Below are 20,813 nucleotides of genomic sequence, written 5' to 3' on the forward strand. Positions count from 1 at the left end.
AGTTGTTATAAACTGTGAATACACTGACCTGCCTCTGCTCATCTTGGCTTCTGAATACTGAGGACAACTCACTCCCCAGTCCACCTGCTCCACTGAGCAGGAGCAAAGCACTGCTCCAAAATATTTTAGCTTTTACTGAGGTATTACAAAACAAGGTATTCATAAACAGCACAGAACCCTTTTCATGAGATGATTGTACAAAGTTCCACTTGGAAAGCAAGTCTAAGCAAACACAACTTCGCCCTCTTAAAAATTTCTGACCCCACTGTACTACATTTAGGGATCCTGCTTTTCCAAGTTGGAGTCGTGTTGAAAGAGAGCACAGGTTGGTGATATGGGTGGCACCATCGTGGCTACAACTCATTGACCATCATTCCCCTCAAGCAACACTAAACAATAGCAGCGCTGAAGCACTGTATGTATAGAATGGTTAGAGCAAAACAGGAAGCCATTCAGCCCACTGCAGCCATGCCAGCTCATTACAAAAAGAATTAATCTAGTCACCCAGCCCAGCCTCTTTGCCATAGCTCTGTAATTCTCCTTCTTCAGTTAACAATCCGATTCTCTTTCAAAAGCTACGCATTGAATCTGCCTCCACCACACTCTCAGGTAAGCACAATCCAGATCCTACCCATTCACTGTGTAAAAAATAGTCCCTTGTGGCTTTTTGTTTTGCAAATCACCTAAAAGCAGCATCCTCTGGTTCTGGATTCTCCTGCAATGGAGACTGTTTCTCCCTAATTATCCTGTCCAGACTGATCATGATTTGTAACATCCCAATCGCACACCCCCTCAACCTTCTCTTTTCTGTGGAATCTGAAGCAGAGCCAGTGAAATGAATAATCGCATTTACTTCTTATTTCATTTTGAATAATGTTATCCTGCCAGTCCACAATCTGTAACAGTTAAAATTCTGAGAGGATGGTTCAAGGTAGGTAGGAGCAGGTAGTTTCCAGTGGCTTCTAGATCAAGAAGAAGGGGTCACAGACTCAAGGTTAATTGTAAAGACACTTAGAAGGGAGGACAGATGAGAATTCTTTACCAGAGATTTATGAGGCTGTGGAATTCACTTCCAAAGGTTGGTGGTTAAGGCAAAAAGTATGTAAATATTTCAAGTTTAGATTGGACAACTGGATGAAGGAAATGAACGGATATGAAAGGAGGATGACTAAATGTGGTACGAGCTATTTGCTTGCATGGAGACTTAATGCCAGCATAGACTTGTTTGAGCTGAGCAGTTTGTTTTTGTGCAGCTACCTCAATACAGTTCTTTGAGATAACAAACTCAAACAAGCATAGAAAATGCTGAAGAAACTCGACAGGTCCGGCAGCATCAATGGAGACAAATACAGCTAACATTTCCAGTTTGGTATGGCTTTTCTTCATGATTTATTTGAGTTTTTTTTTACAATGGATTATGTACTGTGCTTGACACCTCTAGGAGCTGGGGTTGCATTAAGTTAGAGTTCCATTTCATTTGGTCCAAGAGCCACCTGAAAGGATCCCTTTTCAACAAAACAAGGCATCAGTCCTGCTCCCAATGGGTTGGAAGAAAGAGCACAACACTGCACTAACAGTGCAGCAGCACCTTTGGCTCTCTCTAGGCCACAGGGTGCAAGTGTGTCAAACCAGAGATGTGTTTTCCAAGTTGGAACTAAAGGGCACTGCTGAATCCGAGGACAGAGAATCATACTGTAACTAAGCTGTACCTGTCCTGTTCCATGCTAATGTGAGGTTCCAGTAACAGAAAATTGTATGATATCCCTCACCTTGGTCAACACAAAAAAGAAAAGATATGAAAACAGATTGGAAAGAGTTGATCACTTTCTTTTCTAACATAATGCTTTGAACTATGTTTTAAGATTCAATGGTCTTAAAAGATTTTCCTCAAGTTCCTGTTTTGCCATCTCCCCCAGTTGACTAAATCAAACTCAAGCAACACAACCCTCAGTCCCATTTGCCCAAGACCTCTTGACACAACTGATTTCTCATGAGATAACTGAAGCAACACAAGCATTATCTATCAGCAGCATGCATATTTCATCCTCCAAATTAATGGGCCTGCTTCAGTTTCTGTCACGTCGCAGGGCTGCATAGCAAAGGAAAAGATATTGTGAAGAATCACGGTGCCTGCGAGCTAACTATGGATGGGTGACAGTTACCACAGACATTAAGCATGCTAACAAATCTTCTGCCAGGTCTCCTGCCATCAGCCCTGAATCTGACAGAAAAAAAACCTCTCCTTTGAACCCATTCATCATCACTAAACTCAACCAACTTGCTTTATGAATAATGCAGTCAATCTTCCATTTCTGAGCTAGCAAAAGAAAATAACTGGATTGTTGCTTTGGCAAGCACAATCAGCTGGGTTTAAAAGCAGCTTCAAAAAGGCTGGCTCACTTCTTGGAGCTGCTTTATTACAGAACAGGAGTTTTCCTTTTTGTTCTGAGGTTGAGTTTCAAGGCGACAGAGAGATAGCACATTTAATTGCACTGGCACTGAAACAGCTACATTCAAATAGTGCCTGACATGGCTTCAGGATGTCCCAATGAACCATTTTGAATTGTTGTCATGTAGGAAATTCAACAAGCAAATTAATACTCAGCAAGATCTCACAAACCTCAATGCAGTAATGACCAGTTATTTGGTTCGGCTAGTGCGCTGCTTGAGAAATAACTATTGGTTAGGATAATGTGGAGAAACTCCCCCAACTTACGTTCAACCCTGGGGACAGGAAAAGCCTGGTCATGTGATTGATAGCACACCTCGAGTGTGTATCACTCACTGTTTGCTGATGACATTGAAGCAGGTGGAGTGGGAGTTGTGAGGCGGATACAAAGAGGCTTCAAGGGGATTTGGACAGATTCAGTGAGTGAACAACAGCACGACAGATGGAATATGATGTGGAAAACAAGAAGGTATCTGTTTTGGGAGTAAAACAGAAATGCAGAGTGTTTCTTAAACAGTAAGAGGTCCAAGTTTTGATCTGCAAAGCGCCCTGCATGTTCTGGTTCATACATTTCTGAAAGCTAACACATACATACTGCAAGTAATTAGGAAGGCAAATTGTATTTTGGCCTTTAACACAAGAGGGTTTGCTGTAATTGTATACAACTTTGGAGACTTCACCCAGAGTATTCTCTATAGTTTTAGTCTCTTTACCTGAGGAAGAATACAATTTCTTTAAGCAATGCATTTCTAGCTTGGGGAGGTTGTCCTACACGGATTCATTGAAGAGAGTGGGTTTGTATTCTCATGGGTTTTGAAGAATGAAAGGTGACCTCACTGAAACTTGCAAAACACTTAAAGGAGCAGAAAGGGTAGATGCAGAAAGAGTTGGTTAGAGGTGTGCAAAGAGAGGGGATAGAGTCTCAGAATAAGAGCAGACCACTCAGGACTGACATGAGGAGAATTGCTTTTACACAGAGTGTGGACAGCTTTTGAAATTCTGAGGATCATTGATTTGATGCAAAACAGATTTCAGATTGACAGATTTCTAGAGATTAAAGATAGTAAAGAATGTGACTATGTATCTGTGGTGATTGTAAGGAGGTCTGCTGGGTGGATCTCAGAGTTTCATGATTGGGGCTGTTAATCTGATCCAATCTGGTAGCCCTAGCTGACAGATAAGAACAGGAGTGACAGAGGTTCTGGTCACTCTGAGAATTGGCTCTGATAGAACTGGATCAGTGACAAAAAGTATCCATGTGTAAATAAAGGGTGACTTGGTGATGGGAGATCAGCTTCTGTGGAGTTATTTCAGTATCAGTCTTGTCTCGGTAGACAGTCCTGTCATCTTTCAGCAGCAAGTTATAATTTCAAGACTCATTCCAGAGATCTGAGCAAAGAACTCCAAAGAAGAGCTGCATGAAGTAATGATGATCACAGAAACATAGATCATAGGAACAGGAGTGGCTGGCCAGACATCCCAGAAATGAAAGAAGAAAAATTGAGAGCAATGGGGATAGTGGAAAAATGGCACCAAAATGGCAGCTCAGTCATGATCTAGTTGAATGGTAGAGTCAATTGGAAAGGCTGAACAGTCCACTAGTTAGGGAGTAAATAGTTAGTTTTACTTTTATCCTCACTATTTGCCCTAAGAATCTGTAATTACTTGTGAATACACCAGAGGGAGCCTAATTATGGAGGCAGAGATAATGGGAACTGCAAATGCTGGAGAAACCAAGATAACAAAGTGTGGGGCTGGATGAACACAGCAGGCCAAGCAGCATCTTAGGAGCACAAAAGCTGACGTTTCGGGCCTAGACCCTTCATCAGAAAAGCTTTTCTGATGAAGGGTCTAGGCCCGAAACGTCAGCTTTTGTGCTCCTAAGATGCTGCTTGGCCTGCTGTGTTCATCCAGCCCCACACTTTGTTACCAATTATGGAGGCAATTCTGTTTTCATTGTGTAAACTCCTAGCTTGATGATGTTGTATCAATTGGTGAGAAACCAGGTGAAGCACAGACATATTAACCCTCAAGAGGAATCGTTTCTTTTCAATGTTATTCAGACACAAAATCTCTTCTTCAGCAGCCAGTAGGGTAAGTGGGGGCCCTGGTTCTAGCTGTTTATGCTACATTGTCACTGTTAAGCGTCACGATTCCCAGGCTTTGCAAAGAGCAGAAATGTCACAGACTAGGTTGGCTGTCGTGCCCAATTTAGTTCAGATGTTTTCTAATCAACCTGTTCAGAGATGTTATTACACATTTCTGGAGCAGATGGGACTTGAACCCAGGTCTCCTGGCTCAGAGGTAGGGACACTACCACCATTCTCATCTTCAATAATCTACCTGTTGGAGCTGCATCTGTCCATGTCAAGGTCAGTGGGAGGAACCTCCACACAGTCCTTGTGGAAACAAGTGCCTGAGTTCTCACCATTGTGTAATATTATTAAAACATAATCATTTCCAGGATATGGGCATCACTAGGTAAGTTAGAATTTATTGGTCATCCCTAATTGCTCAGAGGATGTCGCAACATCAGCCATATTGCTGTGGGTTTGAGCTCAAGTGTAGGCCAAATCCGGTGAGGGTGGCAGGTTTCTTTCCCTTAAGGACATTAGTGAACCAGATGAGATTTTCCCCTGATGATCAATAAAGGTTTCATGGTCGTCAGCAGATTCTTAATTCCAGATCTTTGTTGAATTCAATTTCCACCACTTGCCCTGGCAGGATTCAAAACTAGGTCCTCAGAACATTACCTGGGTCTTTCAGGAATAACCAATTAGCAATTATAATGCCAAGCCATTGCCTCCCCATAAAAGGTGAAGATTTTTGGTATGGTATGGTATGGTTCACTCGGTGACAGGTGGGATTTGAACCTAGACTACCTTGCCCAAGGGCAATGGCAGTGCCACCATGCTACAACAGTCCCCTCATTTTAGCTCATTGATTCAGAAATGCCATCCCCTTTCCCACTCTGTAGCCTCCTAACTAGTACTCAAGAGATTTTCACCTCTTCCACTTCTTCAGGTCTGGTGTAGTTTTGCATGTGGAAGACCTGGCTTTGGTCAGGACATTGGACTGATGTCATGAATTTGCCCCAATTAAACGTCGTGACAGTGTGTTCATTTCTAATTTCTTGCTGGAAAGTTGAGACTTGTATAGGGCTATATGTATGCTAAGACTTGGGCCTCATGTAGCTTGCCTCGAGCAAGTGAGGTCCTTTGACAGCATACCCACTATGCAACCATCGTGACTTGAGCAGTTGCAGGTGATTTAGAGCCAGTTATCGTTGAAGTTCATTAAGTTCCAGCACAGATGGAAACCATCTAACTGACCATGCCTGTGAAAGAACAGTTGTGCTTAGATCATATCACACTGCTTGAAACTCATTGGGAAGATAAACCAGTTTTTCTCCTATCTGTGGTTGAGTATTATTGTATTTACTCACTTTACTGGTGGGAAGACAGTGGAAGAAATGAAACAATTTTCAAAACATCTTTAATCAGTTAAATAAGAGCAAAATACTACCAACCAAGGAAAGCCTCCAGTGCAGAAGCAGGCCATTTGGCCCATCAAGTCCATACCAACCCTCTGAAGAGCATCCCCCAATAACCCACCCCCAACAACCCTGCAAATCCCTAGTCACCATGGGCGATATAATATGACCAATCCAACTAACTTGTACATTCCTAGTCACTATGGGCAATTTAGTATGGCCAATCTACCTAATCTGCACATTTTTGGACTGTGGACACTGCATCAAATGGAAACCCAGAGGGACAATCTGCACACAGTTGCCCAAGGGTGGAATGGAACCCAGATTCCTGGCACTCTGAGGTAGCAGTGCTAACGACTGTGTCATTATGCCATCCCTGCAGGCTGAAATGAAACAGAGAAGAGCTGAAGACATGCAGCAGGTCTGTTAAAGGGTGAAAACAGTGCAATAATACCGGACTGTGAGTGACAAGGGCTATGACAAGATTTTAAAAAATGTTAATGCTTTAAGTCAAATATCACTCTTCTCAGTTCAGAACAAGAGACATATCAAACTCAAAACTTCAGCTCTGTTTCTCTCTCCACTGATGCTGCCAGATCTGCTGAAACCCTCTGGCACTTTTACTTGATGTTTCATCAGTTCACTTTTTCCGATGATCCTGCTCTGTTCTGCAAATGTCACATGTTTACTTGCCCACATGGCTCAACTCCTCCGACCACCTCTGTGACTGATGTCTCCAGCACCCCATCGCTCAGCCAGGAACCCACTCTCTGGCCTGTGGCAATCTTATGCAATCCAGCTGTTCTTTCAAAAGGACAGGCTGCCTTTAAGAACAAATGGCTGGCTGAACCACATGCTGCATGAACCACAGGGTGGCATGGTGGCTCAGTGATTAGCACTGCTGCCTCACAGTGCCAGGGATCCAGAATTGATTCCAGCCCTGGGCAACTGCCTGTGTGGTGTTTGCACGTTAGTCTCGTATCTGCGTGGGTTTCCTCTGGGTGCTCCAGTTTACTCCCACAGTCCATAGAGGTGCAGGCTAGGTGGATTGGCCATGCTAAATTGCCCACACTGTCCAGGGCTGTGCAGGTTAGGGTAGATTAGTCATGGGGAATATAGGGTGACAGGGATAAAAGATCTCGGTTTGATTCTCTTCACAGATTCTAAGTGAACTCAATGGGCTGAATGGTCTGCTTCTACTCTGTAGGGATTCTATGCTCACAGCAGAATGCTGTTTGGCCTCAACTCAGCATGGAGATAGCCAGTAGCAAACTCAACAATTCCGCTGATGGAACAGCAATCCAAATTTACATGGGGCACAGGTGTAATCAGATTAGCATGTCCCAAACACGGGTGAAACAATTCTTAACCCAAAATCTTTGCACCGTGAGAACACATCCATCTGACCGATCCTTGGTTCATTTCACTGTTCTTCACAGAATTGGCATTTCTTTTCTTTCAAAAAACAGGGAGCCGTCAAACAAAGAGGTGTCACGGGGACACATGGGTTTTAGTCATCTATTTCTCAGATTGACAGAACATTAGTGATCGCTCTGCTACGTTGACTAAAATATCTACACCTTATTTTTTTTTGTCTGCTTTTCTCGTTCTGACCAACTTGAAGAAAAAGAGACTGTAGCATTCTATAAGCTCACTTCAACAAATATATGCAGTATGGTAGAGTGGCAAGGCTGAATCCATGCTGCCAAATGTCCACCCTTTCAAAAAGTACTCTGCTGATCTACCAAGTGCAACATAAATAAAACTGACAGCAAAGAACACAAGCACAGACTACAGGAAGGAGCCAAATGGGACCTAAATGTGGTCATGTTACTTAGATAAACACATAGACTCCTACATCAATTCCTCAGAAACGAGCAAATCCCATTTATTTGAAAAAATAACATTTTTATGCCATCTGTAAAGTCTTTTCAAAAGAGCTGGAGTCACAACAATTTTGCACAGTGTTTGATATGCACTGCAACTTCCAGGGAAGATATGAAACAGATGCGCGGTGCTGTTAGTTTTAAGAAACTCCCTTCTCATTAATCTGGGAATTTGTTACACAAAATGGATACAGCAAAACCTTTCTTATCCCACTGCCAGACAACTGGAAACGTATCATATCCTTGCCCACCATCCCCCAATCCCAACATCAGCATTTTTCCTCTCCTCCTCTTCAAAAATTGGCCTTGAAATGATGCTAATAGGTGTGATTTATTTTACTTGGGTTAATCACAAAATCAGAGAATTATTATTGCTCTGAAGGAGGCTATTCAGCCCATTATAGAACATAGAACATTACAGCACAGTACAGGCCCTTCAGCCCTCGATGTTGTGCCGACCTGTCATACCGATCTCAAGCCCATCTAACCTACACTATTCCATGTACGTCCATATGCTTATGGCAGCACTGGCTCTTCAAACGAATATCATTACCTTCATGCCAATCTCCTGATTTCTCCCCATATCCTTGCACATTATTTCTATCCAGGTAATCACCCAATGCCACCATCCGAAACAGCAGGGACAGGATTTTCAGTGGAATGCCTGGAACACTATTAGTTGCTATCCTACAGCGTATTCTTACTGACTCTTGTGAGTAAATGGCTCCAGGAGTTTTTGTTTCTAATACCGATGCCCAACGATACATCACACAGCAGAGGCTGGCATTTGGGCAATTTCTCCATTAGGCACCAGACTGGAGACTGCTGTCATGATGATAGTGGCACTGTGCCAGGTCCCAGTGCGTGGTTCCAGGACAACCTTCCTTTCTCAAACCCAGGGCACTGAGGTTCATTGCACCACACAATTGTTGGCCTAGATGTTAACCTCAACATGAGCCTGCAATCAAATCTCAAGCTTGAATGGCTCACTAGCTCACAGGCATTCATTGCACAAGCATGTTTTAATGGAGCTTCCCAAGTTAGCTTGGGCTACCACACACTTTCATGGGATGTGGGCATCACTGATTGGGCCAGCATTTATTTCCAATCTTTAATTGCCCCGAGAAGATTACAGTGAGCTGCCTTTTTTCAATTTCAATCAATCCCTACAGTGTGGAAATAGGCCCTTCAGCTCAACAAGTCCACACTGACCCTCAGACATCCCACCCAGACTCAACCCCTCTTGCCCGCCTAATCCACACATCCCTGAACGCTACGGGCAATTTCGTACAGCCATTCCAACCTAGCCCATACTTCTTTGGACTAAGAACAAAGAACAAAGAAAATTACAGTACAGGAACAGGCCCTTCAGCCCTCCAAGCCTGCACCAACATGCTGCCCGTCATAACTAAAACCCTCTACTCTTTCGGGGACCGTATCCCTCCATTCCCATCCTATTCAAGACACCCTTTAAAAATCACTATACTATCGGCTTCCACTACCTCCCCAGCAGCAAGTTCCGGGTACCCACTACCCTCTGTGTCAAAAACCAGCCTCGTACATCACCTTTAAACCTTGCCCTCACACCTTAAACCCATGGCCCCTGGTAACTGATGAAAAACTTCTGACTGTCCAGACTGTCTATGCCCTTCATCATCTCGTAGACGTCTACCAAGTCACCCCTCAAACTCCATCGATCCAGTGAGAGCAATATAAGTTTCTCCAACTTCACCTCAGACTGTGGGAGGAAACCAGAGCACCTGGAGGAAACCCACGCAGACACGGGGAGAATGTGCAAACCCCACACAGAACAGTGATATGTTTTCAAGTCAGGACAGTTAGAGGCTTGGAGGGGAACTTGGTGGTATCCCCATGGTATCTGCTGCCCTTGTCCTTCTAGATGACAGAGGTTGAGAGTTTGGATGGTGCTGTCAAAGCAACCTTGATGAGTTAATGAATAACAATGACAGTCTGATGAAAATAAACGTCAACGTGCCACAGAAGGCTAAGTGTTTACTTATAAGCTCGTAAGATATTGAAGGCTTCAGAGGATCACTTCACTGAGAATTCAACTCATCCTGGTTACAGTCAAACTCAACCCAACCTGGGAGAATATGTGCTTAAAGGATTCACAACTGGTAATAACCCTTAGCTCCAATCTGTTCTGAAAAGGACAGGGCAAAAGATGGTGAGCACTCATTCTCTCCTTCCAAACCCATCATCAACCCAATCTATAATAACAAGCTGCATTTTTTTGTTTGCCAGACTATTTTGGTTGGTAAACTTGAGGGATGTGTCTACTTGTAGGGGTTCCTTAGGCACTTTTGCCACCCCTTTTATGTTACAATGACACATCAGAATATCAAAGTCATCAAGTGCCATGCCACAAATGCAGAACTTTACAGTTTTGTAGAACAACTTGCCTAAACATGAAACAAAAGAAAAATGTAGGTCAGGTAGCATCCATGGAAAGTGAGCAAGCTAACATTTCAAGTCTAGATGACTTTTCATTAGAGCTGATACTCCACGTCAACTCTGTCGAAGAGTCACCTAGTGTTAGCATGCTCTTTTTCCATGGATGCTGACTGCACTGCTGTGATTTCCAGCATTTTTTTGTACATATTCCAGCACCTTCAGTAAGTCACTCCTATCTAAGTTTAAAGCAATTCACAAGACACGGCAATAATGTTAAAGTAAGTTGGACATCTTTCACCAGCGTTGTCCATATAGGGTCCTGGGCACTATGGAGAGGCAGCATTGCCAATGAGGGAAAACTAGTCAGCAGTGCCTGTGAGATATTGTAACCAAGGGACGATTGAGAATTCCTGACTGTACACCCTGCCAGAATGGCAGGAGAATGAACAGCTAGCAGAAGATGATTAAATGCTAGACACTGATGACAATACCTGGCAAAATACATTTATGCAGGACCTTCAGGAGCAGGATATCATTTGAATGAAAGAAATTATGATCATCCAGCTTTGTAACAGAGTCTCGCTCTCCGTTGTCCCGTTTGCATGGGACTGGAAGAAGCAAAGAGGCTAGCTACACGATATAATTCATCGACAACATTGTTTTTCTTTCAAACACATACCACAAACTGAGAGTAGACTTACATTCAAATAAGCAGTAATGCCTTCTTTCTAATGACACAAACAAAATAAGATCAACAACAAAATCCAGTCGGAAAACATAATTATGAACAGAGCCACTTAGCAATGCTTCTAATTAAAGAACAAAATCCTGATGTCGGGATGGAAAGTTTGCCAAGAAAAGGCAGGAATTCCAATAGATCATATCACATTTACCAAACTGCCTCATTTTGGCATAATTAAACCCAATTAAAGATGTTTCTGTGAATATGATACTTGAACCGCAAGAATGCAGACTTATTCGTGACTGCTCATGAACTCTGAAGATTGAGTTTCAGAGACCATTTCAATCTTTTCAGTTTTGTAAACCACATCCAGGCAGACAAAGAATGAAACTCACCTCCAGTTCAATCATGGGGATTGTTTCTTTACTGTATTATGGAAAATGTTGAGATTGCAGGAGGGTGGAAGGAAAACAATCAGAACATGAAGTTGGTCACAGATGCACTACTGATCACGTTTTGAGAGAGAAGGACGTAGACATGATCTCTGGATCTTGTCAGCTAAGAAACAGAGCCTGACGTGATGCAGTGGGTACTGGCATATAACTATTTCCTCTGAGGAAAGATCACTTGACCCAAAACATTAACTCTGATTTCTCTCCACAGGTGCTGCCAGATTTGCTGAGCTTTTCCAGCAATTTCTCTTTTTATCTATTCCGTTCTATGATATTTAGACTGTTCACAGAAAGAGGGGTTATTCCTATGTGGAGAGACGCTCGATAATACACCCATAGTTAGAGGGGTTCCGAAGAATGAGCACTGTTCTAATTGAAACATGAAATTCTTAAGTGGCTTGACAGAGAAGATGCTGAGATGATGTTTCCCTTTGGCTAAGGAACCTAAAGCACACTGTTCACAGTGACAGAATAAATGGGTCAGTTAAGTAGGATTGAGATGAGGAGAAATTTCTTCACTCAAAGGATTATGGATCTTTGGAATTCTGCACTTAGGTGGGCTGCAAGCCTTTTGACTATGTTCAAAAACAAGCTCAGTAGATTTTGGGATAGTTAAGGTTGTTAAGGGACATCAGGATCTGCTGATAATCTCCTGATTATACGGGAATGAAGTAGAATGATCAATCATGATCTTACTGAATGGTGAAGCAGGCTTGAAGGACAAAATGGCCTACATCTATTTCTTATGTACTATTGTTTAGTGCAAATCATCAAACAACAGGTTTATTAAATTACTTAACACTGCTGCTAAATTTTCAGGGAGAGGAATTTTGGGCAAACGTATTTCCCAAGCTGGGATCCATACCAGTGTCAATGTGGCCGATTTTCACAGTTTTAAAAAATCTGTGCTCGGGGTATCGGTGTCAATGGTAAGGACAGTATTTGTTGCCTAAATGTCCTGAAGCTGACTGGCACTCTTCAAAAGGCAGTTAAAAGGCAACCATGTTGTTGTAATACTGGAGTCATTTGTAGGCTAGAACAGGTAAGGATGGCAGTTTCCTTCTCTAAAGGACATTTAGGGGCCAGATGGATAATCAACAGTAGTTACATGGTTAACATTAAGTTAGCTTTAAATTCCAAATTTTATTAAGTTCAAGTTTCACCATCTACCATGGTGGGATTTGAACTCATATCCCAGAACATTAGCCTTGGGCTCTGGATTACTAATCCAGCAACATTATACTTCACCACCATCTCCTGCTCGACCCCCTGCCCCAAACCCCTGCCACTATTTGCTTCTATTTTAATTACTTTTGTACGTGAAACCAAAGGAATTATTTCTGAAATACTGCACAGCACAGTAATCAGTCTGCCCCTGTGATTATTGCCCTCTCAATCTCCTGCTGTTTGCAATTGGAAAATAAACTACACACATTGGTGATTTATATTACAGAGGAAAAAGAAAACCACACTATATTTAAAATGCTATACCTAAGAAAAAAGCAACTTCAATAATGTATTTTAAGCATCGCTCCTTCATAAATGGGCTGTCAGACCCTAAATTCGCTGCTGTGGTGATCTGGCAAATTGCACAGATCATTCAAGAGTAATACTCCTCCTGGAGCAACCAATACTTTCATAGTAGATATTAAACACCAAATCAGAGACAAGGACTGAATTCCAGATGCCCAATCAGTCCTTAGCCTGTGATTATAAGAATCACAATGAAGATTCAGTCCACTAAATATTTGTCCCCGATTGTCTCCAAAAACAGGGACTTAAAAAAAATGTTAAGTTGGTCCCAGCTGTTTTCTTCTTACATAAATCTCTTGTCCATGTGCATTTTTTTGCAGTTGCTGAATTCTGACTTGACAGTTTTCTTTCACCAATATCTTTTGGTTTAACGTATCTTTTCACCTTTAGCCAATCTTCTTGGTACATTAACGTACATCAGTGTATTGACCACGAGTGATGATTTTTGCGTGACTCATTTTTTTTTCCCTTTAGGTGTGATTCACCATCTACACTCACATTATCAAACAATTTTTAGTACTTTTTCACAGGATGTGAGTGTAATTAGCTGGGCCAGCAGTCATTGCCCATACATTGTGCCCTTCAGAAGGTGGTGGTGAACCACCTTCTTGAACTTCTGCCGTCTACGCACTGTTGGTTCACCCACAATGATGTTAGGAAGGAGCTGCCAAAATGTTGACCCAGTGGCAGTGAAATATGCAGCAATATCGTTCCAAATGAGTATGGTGTGTGATTTGGAGGAGGACCTGTGATTATCTCATGCATTTGCTGCCCTTGTTTTTCTAGATGGTGCAGAGAACAAGTTTGAAAGGTACTTTTAAGGGAGGACTGACAAATTGCTGTAGCCCATCTTGTAGGTGGTGCACATTGCCACCGCTGTATGCTGGCATTGCAGGGCATTTGTAGTTAAAGGAGTTGGACAGGCTTCTTTTCCCTTGATGCTTCCGAGTCTCTCAAGTGCTGTTGGAGCTGCATTCATTCAGGCAATGAGGAGCATTCCATTACCCTCCTGACCTGTGCCTTGTAAAAAGTAGGCAGGCTTTGGTTAGTCAAGAGGTGAGTTACTCATCATTGAATTCTAAGCCTCTGAAATATAAATACAATAAGTATAAATACAAGATAATGTAAGGTTTAGAAGGGGTGGACGCTAGGAAGTTGTTTCCGTTAGGCGGGGAGACTAGGACCTGTGCGCACAGACTTAGAATTAGAGGGGGTAAATTTAAAACTGAAATGAGATGACATTTCTTCAGCCAGAGAGTGGTGGGCTTGTGGAATTCATTGCCGCAGAGTGCAGTGGAGGCCAGGACGTTGGATGCCTTCAAGGCAGAGTTCGACAAATTCTTGATCTCAAAAGGAATCAAGGGCTACGGGGGGAGTGCAGGGAAGTGGTGTTGAAATGCCCATCAGCCATGATTTAAGTGGCGGAGTGGACTTGATGGACCGAATGGCCTTACTTCCACTCCTATGTCTTATGGTCTTAAATAGTGATGCTCAATTTTCTAAACTGGGGCAAAAGATCCATTCTGTTGGAAACTGGAAAACAAACAGCATGGTTGATCTTTCGTACTCAGGTTCTGGCACAGGAGATTTTAAAAAAAACATCATGCACAATTTAGAACCAGAAGGCATGAGTAACAAGTCAAATTCTGATGGCTTGCATTTTTGTTTTAAAACTGAAACAAGAAAGGACTTTCATTCATGTTCCACAAGAAGATTTTGCAAGTGGGAGAATATTATGCAATATTTATTTATATCTAACATATTTTGACTGGAGCTAGAAAGAAACAGTGCTTCACAAGAGCTATCCCACTAAATTGAAACTAGCAAGTTACCTAATAGTTACTGTCTGGGACATTTTGTGACTTGATGGAAGAGTTTACTGCAAATGCTATTTTGGGAACTTCGATGAGAAGGAAGTTAATGGCACTTATTTTTATTGATAACTTACATAAACTTCTCATTGGGTCTTTTGGGAATTGTAAAGGAAGTATTGCCAAACTGGATCTTATGAAATCCAACAAGTGATATAATTGTTCTCGTTGTATGAAAAGTAATTGAATGGTAGAAGTGTACATTTTCCTTTGGAAGTCTTGAGCGACTAAACTGCAATTAGTCCCTTGGAAACTCATAGAAAAAACAATGCTTACTTGAACTCACAGGAACTCACTCTAATTTACCTTCCTTAACTGGGAATGTCAGAAGAACAGAAATACCTGACTGCACTTCCTCTTTTGTAATCAGGGTAGGCACAATGTGTAGTTAATTTTGCTATTTAGTGAAACACATCATGCTTTTATAAAGTCCAATGGTAATTGTACTTTTTTACGAGTAACATGAAAATATTTTTAAAATACTAAGATAAAAACAACTGGCTTGTGAATAAAGTTCTATTAATCTTCCAGCTTTCCGTTCCTAAATGATTCTCTGCATCATGACTTGAGATACAATTTCTCATTCAGCTAACCAGAAACATTGGAAATACCATAGCAACTAATGTGCTGTGATTCCTGGCCGTGATTACTGACTTCAAATTAAAATTAGTACTTTTTCTTGATTCCTTCTATTAACAATTTAAAATGCAAGTTCATTTTCCATTCGAAGACAAACACAATGCCTATTAATTTCTCTTGATGTATCAATGGGGCAACAAAGTAATTGGCCTTACTTATCCAGCATCTTCCAAAACATCACTTAAAAGTCCTCAAGGACCCTGCACATCTTGCCCTTGCTCTGGGTTAAGATACCTTTGACCTCTAACCATCCTGTAAGAAATTACATCTAAAATTGAAGAATATGCCATCAAAGGTATCTACTGACCTGTACCGACAGAAACATGCCATTTTCCAACACAAAGCAGACACTGGTAGCATGCAGATGTTTCACATGGAATGATAGAGTCACTTTTTAATGTGTATGATTTCATCACATAAGTGGTCAAATAGATATTTTAAAAAAAACTTTGATATTACAATGACAAAGGCAGTGATGGACCAAACAAACATAAGTGACGTTCCAGGTCTCAAAAAACAAGTGACTTTTCTGACTCATTTACTATTTTACATGATCTGGTGGAACGATCCCTCCTTTGAAGGGCACTTTCCGTGTAAAACAGAAATGAGTAGCAGATGTGTGGATACATACAATAGCGTTGGTCCATGTAGCCATTTCGGGGGTCCACTGACAAACAGACTGCCCGGTAGGGAGTATGCTGCTCGGCTAAGTCTGGCAGTGAGCCCAGAGAGTTCTTGGTTTTTGAGGAAGAGCTAGAGTCTTCACTGGAGCTGCACGGCTCTTCAGTTATCTTGCAATAGGACAGCCCTGTCCCGTGTGGCCGCATTGAGATTGCATTCCTGCGCTCTCTTACATAGTCAGGCCAGGGGCTTTCGACTTCTGTGTGAAGGAAGGAGAAATAACAAACACTTTTACCTGTTATTAATATGCCCATGTTAAAACTTAAGCAATGTCCCCTTTTTCCCAAGAAAACGTTTCATATTATTCTTCCTATAAATCCATCGTTGCTTCTTTTATTTTAGAAAAATAATCTCAATGCTTTTCCCACACCCATTTTCCTCCTGAGCCTTTCTGATTCCTGTTCACCTTCTTATTTGAAGAACTGATATGAAACATCGCTCTTATAATGCAATGAAAATTGCCAAATTTGCAACATAGAAATTTTAGCATTGTGTTTTCAAAGTGTAAAATCCTACAATGATGTTCATGTTTTACACCTTTCTATACATCTGCAATGAAGATTGTTCTCTTCACCTTTGATAGGGTCATAGGATTTTACACTGCAGAAGGAGGCCATTCAGTTCATCATTCCTGTACTAGCTCCCAAGACTTATAATAAGCCACAGCTGATCCAGTTTCAATAACCTCTCTTTACATTGTAAGACTATAAACTGAGAAATTCAGAGGGATCATCAGCAATTTTCCAAATACAATCTGTGAGTGTTCACAAAAGCACCGTCATTGGTCTATTAAGCTAAAAATAAATTCAAAGCAGATTATATAGGTTTGCAAGCAGAATGCCTCAGGAAAGACCCTGTTTAATTGAGACCTGCGATCAGAAATTGTCCAACAGAGAGCCGGGAAAAGGACCCTGTCGGATAGAAATCCAGGGTCAGGGTCGGGAAATTGTCCAATAAAGATCTGGAAGCAGCACCATGCCCAGTAGAAATCTGGACTCAGTCTGCCTAATTAAGATCAGGAATCATCTCTCTTGTCAAACAGAGATTTAGGATCTGGAAACTGTCAAATAAAGATCTGGGATCAGGCAGTACCTTTCTGACCAAAGAGACGAAATAAAAAAAGTGACGCAAAGGAGGAAAAACTTCAACGAAATTTTAAAAAAGGTAAATTTCTTCAGAAAGCCAGGAGTGAAACCGGTGCCAGGTGTAAAACTTATACTTCCTCAGGAGCTTCAATACAATCGACAAAAGTTAAAGACCAGCCAACAAGCAGCGCCGAAATAATCCAGCGGTGCCCCACGCCAGCAATCGCAGCACGACTGTTACATCTCAAACAGAAGTCAAGTTTACCTTAGCAGAGAAAGAAAAATGTCCGAGTCGTCCTGCTGGACACCACTCGGCTCGGAGAACTATCAAAGTCTCTTCTTTGAAAGGAAACCCAGCGACTTACTGCAGTGCCTGAGAGATGCACAAGCCAGCCTGCCTATCGCAGTGAGCTGGAACATGAATGCTACAAGCGTGTTCTGCCATTGATCTATTCTGTCAGGGTTGTTCTACATTTTCCGTTATTATAAGTTCCCTGTGGGTATTAGGGGTCGAACAGAGATATATCACTATTCAGGACAGAGAAGGGAAATAAAAATTAAACACTACACCAAATCTAAATGTCATCAAAAAAGGCAGTCTTATAGAGATCATGGGCACCTCAACAATTTTGCATCTAAACTTTCAAACACTTTACCGGCCTCAAGCAGTGAAATCTCTCCAAACCTGGCACAATCTAAATCTAAATCTTAATCTAATCTAAAGTCTGTGCTCCACTTTTTAAGCCACCTCCCCCCCCCCACTCTACTCCAGACTCAAACAATTATTTATCCTTTTGCAATCAGACTTTCATGCGTCTCGTTGTTAAAACAAATCGGAGAGGAAATCCATTGAAATGTAGCACACAACTGCAATTTTCGTTTCTTTTGTTTTAAAAATACTAAAATGACTTTACGATTTATGAAATGGGTGATGAGAATGAGTTCAGTACTCACTGGGATGATTTTCACCATGAATTTAGACTGGGAGACAGTGAAGGAATTTCAGTGCACTATTCTGCCCCAAACCGGCACAAAGCCTTGAATGGTCGGTCAGCTTTTCAAATCCTCCCCCGGAACAATGAGGCCATTTCAATATGAAGCTTTCTTTTCCTCCTCCTCCGAGTGATTAACATTCAGCCCCATGCCCTCAGTGAAAAAAAAGGCGAGTTATGCTCCAGTTAAAGGTTTCGGAGGAGCAGAGGGTCAGGTAGCTAATCATTAAAATCAAACTCCTTGGCAGCTCCTCACAATTACTCCCGCTGAAAGAGAGGCCTTTATTGCTTCAGTTTATGCAGAATAAATAACCTTACAAAAAAAACATTTTTCTTTGGAAAAACACAGGAGGGTCAACAATGGCATCAATTACAAGGGGAACGTTTTTTTGACAAACGCCACTGGTCCTCTCTGTTGTGCTCGGTTGTGGCACGTTTTGAAACGAAAGCTCGGTTTCCTGAACTTTCTATTATTTCTCTCTCTCTCCTGGCAGCAAATCTGTAACACTCAGGCAACGCGCAACTTGCTCCTTAGCCAACTCTCAGTCTAATGTCCAACCCACCTCTCTCTTTTACTGCTCTTCGCTTTTACACACACAATACCCAAATTCTCAATAGGCGAATTCAAGCGTGAAGAAAAATCACTTGTTCTCGTCCCATCTCCAATGGAAAGATCGCCTAGGAATTCCTAAAATGTTCCCTCCAAAAGGAAACAAAAACTGTTGCGCAAATTGAGCTCAGGGAGTTCAATTTTAACTGGTCAAGATGCTAAACAGAAAAACCCTTTTGCTTCTCCCAAAAAAGGCTTCACTTTCCTCTTACCCTCCCCACTTCACCACCAAACCAGAGAACTGAACTGCCACCGGAGTGTTTGCTAATCTCTGCCAAGATATAATCAAAATGAGAAACAACCACAAAGCAGGTCTATGTGAATCTAAATAAACAAAAGGACTCGTGTAGCTCCCTCCTTGCACGCTCTAGTATTGTGTTTAGGACAGGGGAGAGGATAGGAGGGGGTTAGCAGTTTGAGTTTGCAAGGAAGTCCTGAACTTTTTTTCTTGAAGCTAACTACATCATACACATCCCTCAATGAGATGTAAGCTAATATTGTTAAAAGATCTAAACTGTGAATGCATGTACAAAGCCCATCAGCAAACTGCAATATTGATCTTTACACAGTGTCAGAGAATGCCTTAGTGGACTCAACGAGTTTGGACAAATACTTGTATTGCTGTTGCTTCTCTTTTAAGAGTTCGTCGAGATGGCACTTCAGTGCTTCCCTGGAAGTGCACCTCAAGACCCTTGCAATCCATCAAAGAATGCAAATTGGTGGGCAGACAAAAACAGGCAGTCAGTGGCATGTTAAATAACAGTGCAGCCACAGTGAAAAGTGTTTCCTTGAGAATGATTGCTATGCACACAGTTAGAATAAATCCCTGGCCACCATTCATGGCGATGACAAACCAAAGTGATAACTAAGAGTAGAACAAATATGAAGTGGAGCTAACTTGACAAAAAAAACCCTCAGAACTTGAAATGTTTGCAATACAAAAATAAGCAATTAGGATTCTTTCCAGGATAAATATATAATCAAAAGGTAACAACTAAATTTCAAAAAAATTCTTCCACTTTCGACTGGACAGTGAATTGATTTTATTCAAGTTATTTAATGCAACATTTTGAAATAATTTTTTTCCTTGGGCAAAGGGCTTGCTTTGCAGCACTGAACTAGAAGGTGAAATGAAAGCTGTCTATTTTCTTTGGCATTCTTAATCAATCAAACATCTTTTCCTCTCTCTCTCACCCTACCCAAGAGTTAAAGAATACTTGTTATTTAAGAACTATTGTTAAGAAATCAACTTTTGTCTCTCAATTTACTGAACAGCAAGATTATAGAATCATTATCACTCAGACCTGAACTGTTGCTAGTTTCGTCGTTTATTCATTGACAAAATTGTGAAACAATAGTTGCCACATGACTAAAATAATGGAAAATGCAAAAGTAATTGCTGACATAAAGAGAAGAATGCATACCCCTTACATAACAAACCGGCTACTGAAATTCAAAGTTGAGCGGCTTTTTTCATATATCTATTGGGGTACCTCCCTGCTGCTAGTTTGTGTTTCCACATGCCACTCTATAAATCAACTCAAATAGCTTTAGTAACATACAGACAGACTCATTTCTCATTTGTTTCATTAACCCTTCAGGTGCCCAAATCTCTAATGTGACTTAATTTCAATGACTTAACTTGGTCCAATTTCAGCAGGAATTGTACCCTGATATGGAAAGACCAGAAAAGCCAAACATTTCCCTTTTTAGTTAACCACTGGACGAACATGAATTAAATTTCTGTTCAAAATGCCTTTTCACAAAGCCCAACAGTTCTACAGTGACTCTACATGCCAAAAGGCTAATCGCTCAACAGTGTTTACTGAGCATTTGCTGTTTATAATTTTTTTCCTCTATATATTCAGGTCAGTATCTTTATATTTTTACTACAACATTCACCAACACAAAGATTCCTGAATTATTGCTTACAGTTCTATTTAGTTATATAAATATTGTTTTCCTCATGTATCATACCAGCTACTGGTTTTTCTGTTTCCACAATGCGGAAAGCATTTCTGCAGA

General features: G+C 41.4%; 1 protein-coding gene across 5 annotated transcripts in view; it reads right to left on the reverse strand.

Moving 5' to 3' along the window:
* gli2a (GLI family zinc finger 2a) overlaps nucleotides 1-20,813 on the reverse strand; it is a 382,695-nt gene that overhangs the window by 181,484 nt on the left and 180,398 nt on the right. For 2 of the 5 annotated variants that reach the window (XM_059647512.1, XM_048535193.2), the window contains one exon: nucleotides 16,052-16,300. The exons of 1 other annotated variant lie outside the window; for it this stretch is intronic. In XM_059647512.1, coding sequence (XP_059503495.1) covers nucleotides 16,052-16,247 — 196 coding nt within the window. In that variant the 5' untranslated portion in view covers nucleotides 16,248-16,300. Of the gene's footprint in view, nucleotides 1-16,051; nucleotides 16,301-17,451; nucleotides 17,535-18,140; nucleotides 18,374-20,813 lie in introns of those variants that run through there. 2 more of the 5 variants (XM_048535194.2, XM_048535195.2) reach the window with 2 other exon arrangements.

This window comes from Stegostoma tigrinum, chromosome 7, assembly GCF_030684315.1.
Source record: "Stegostoma tigrinum isolate sSteTig4 chromosome 7, sSteTig4.hap1, whole genome shotgun sequence".
Taxonomy (NCBI): domain Eukaryota; kingdom Metazoa; phylum Chordata; class Chondrichthyes; order Orectolobiformes; family Stegostomatidae; genus Stegostoma; species Stegostoma tigrinum.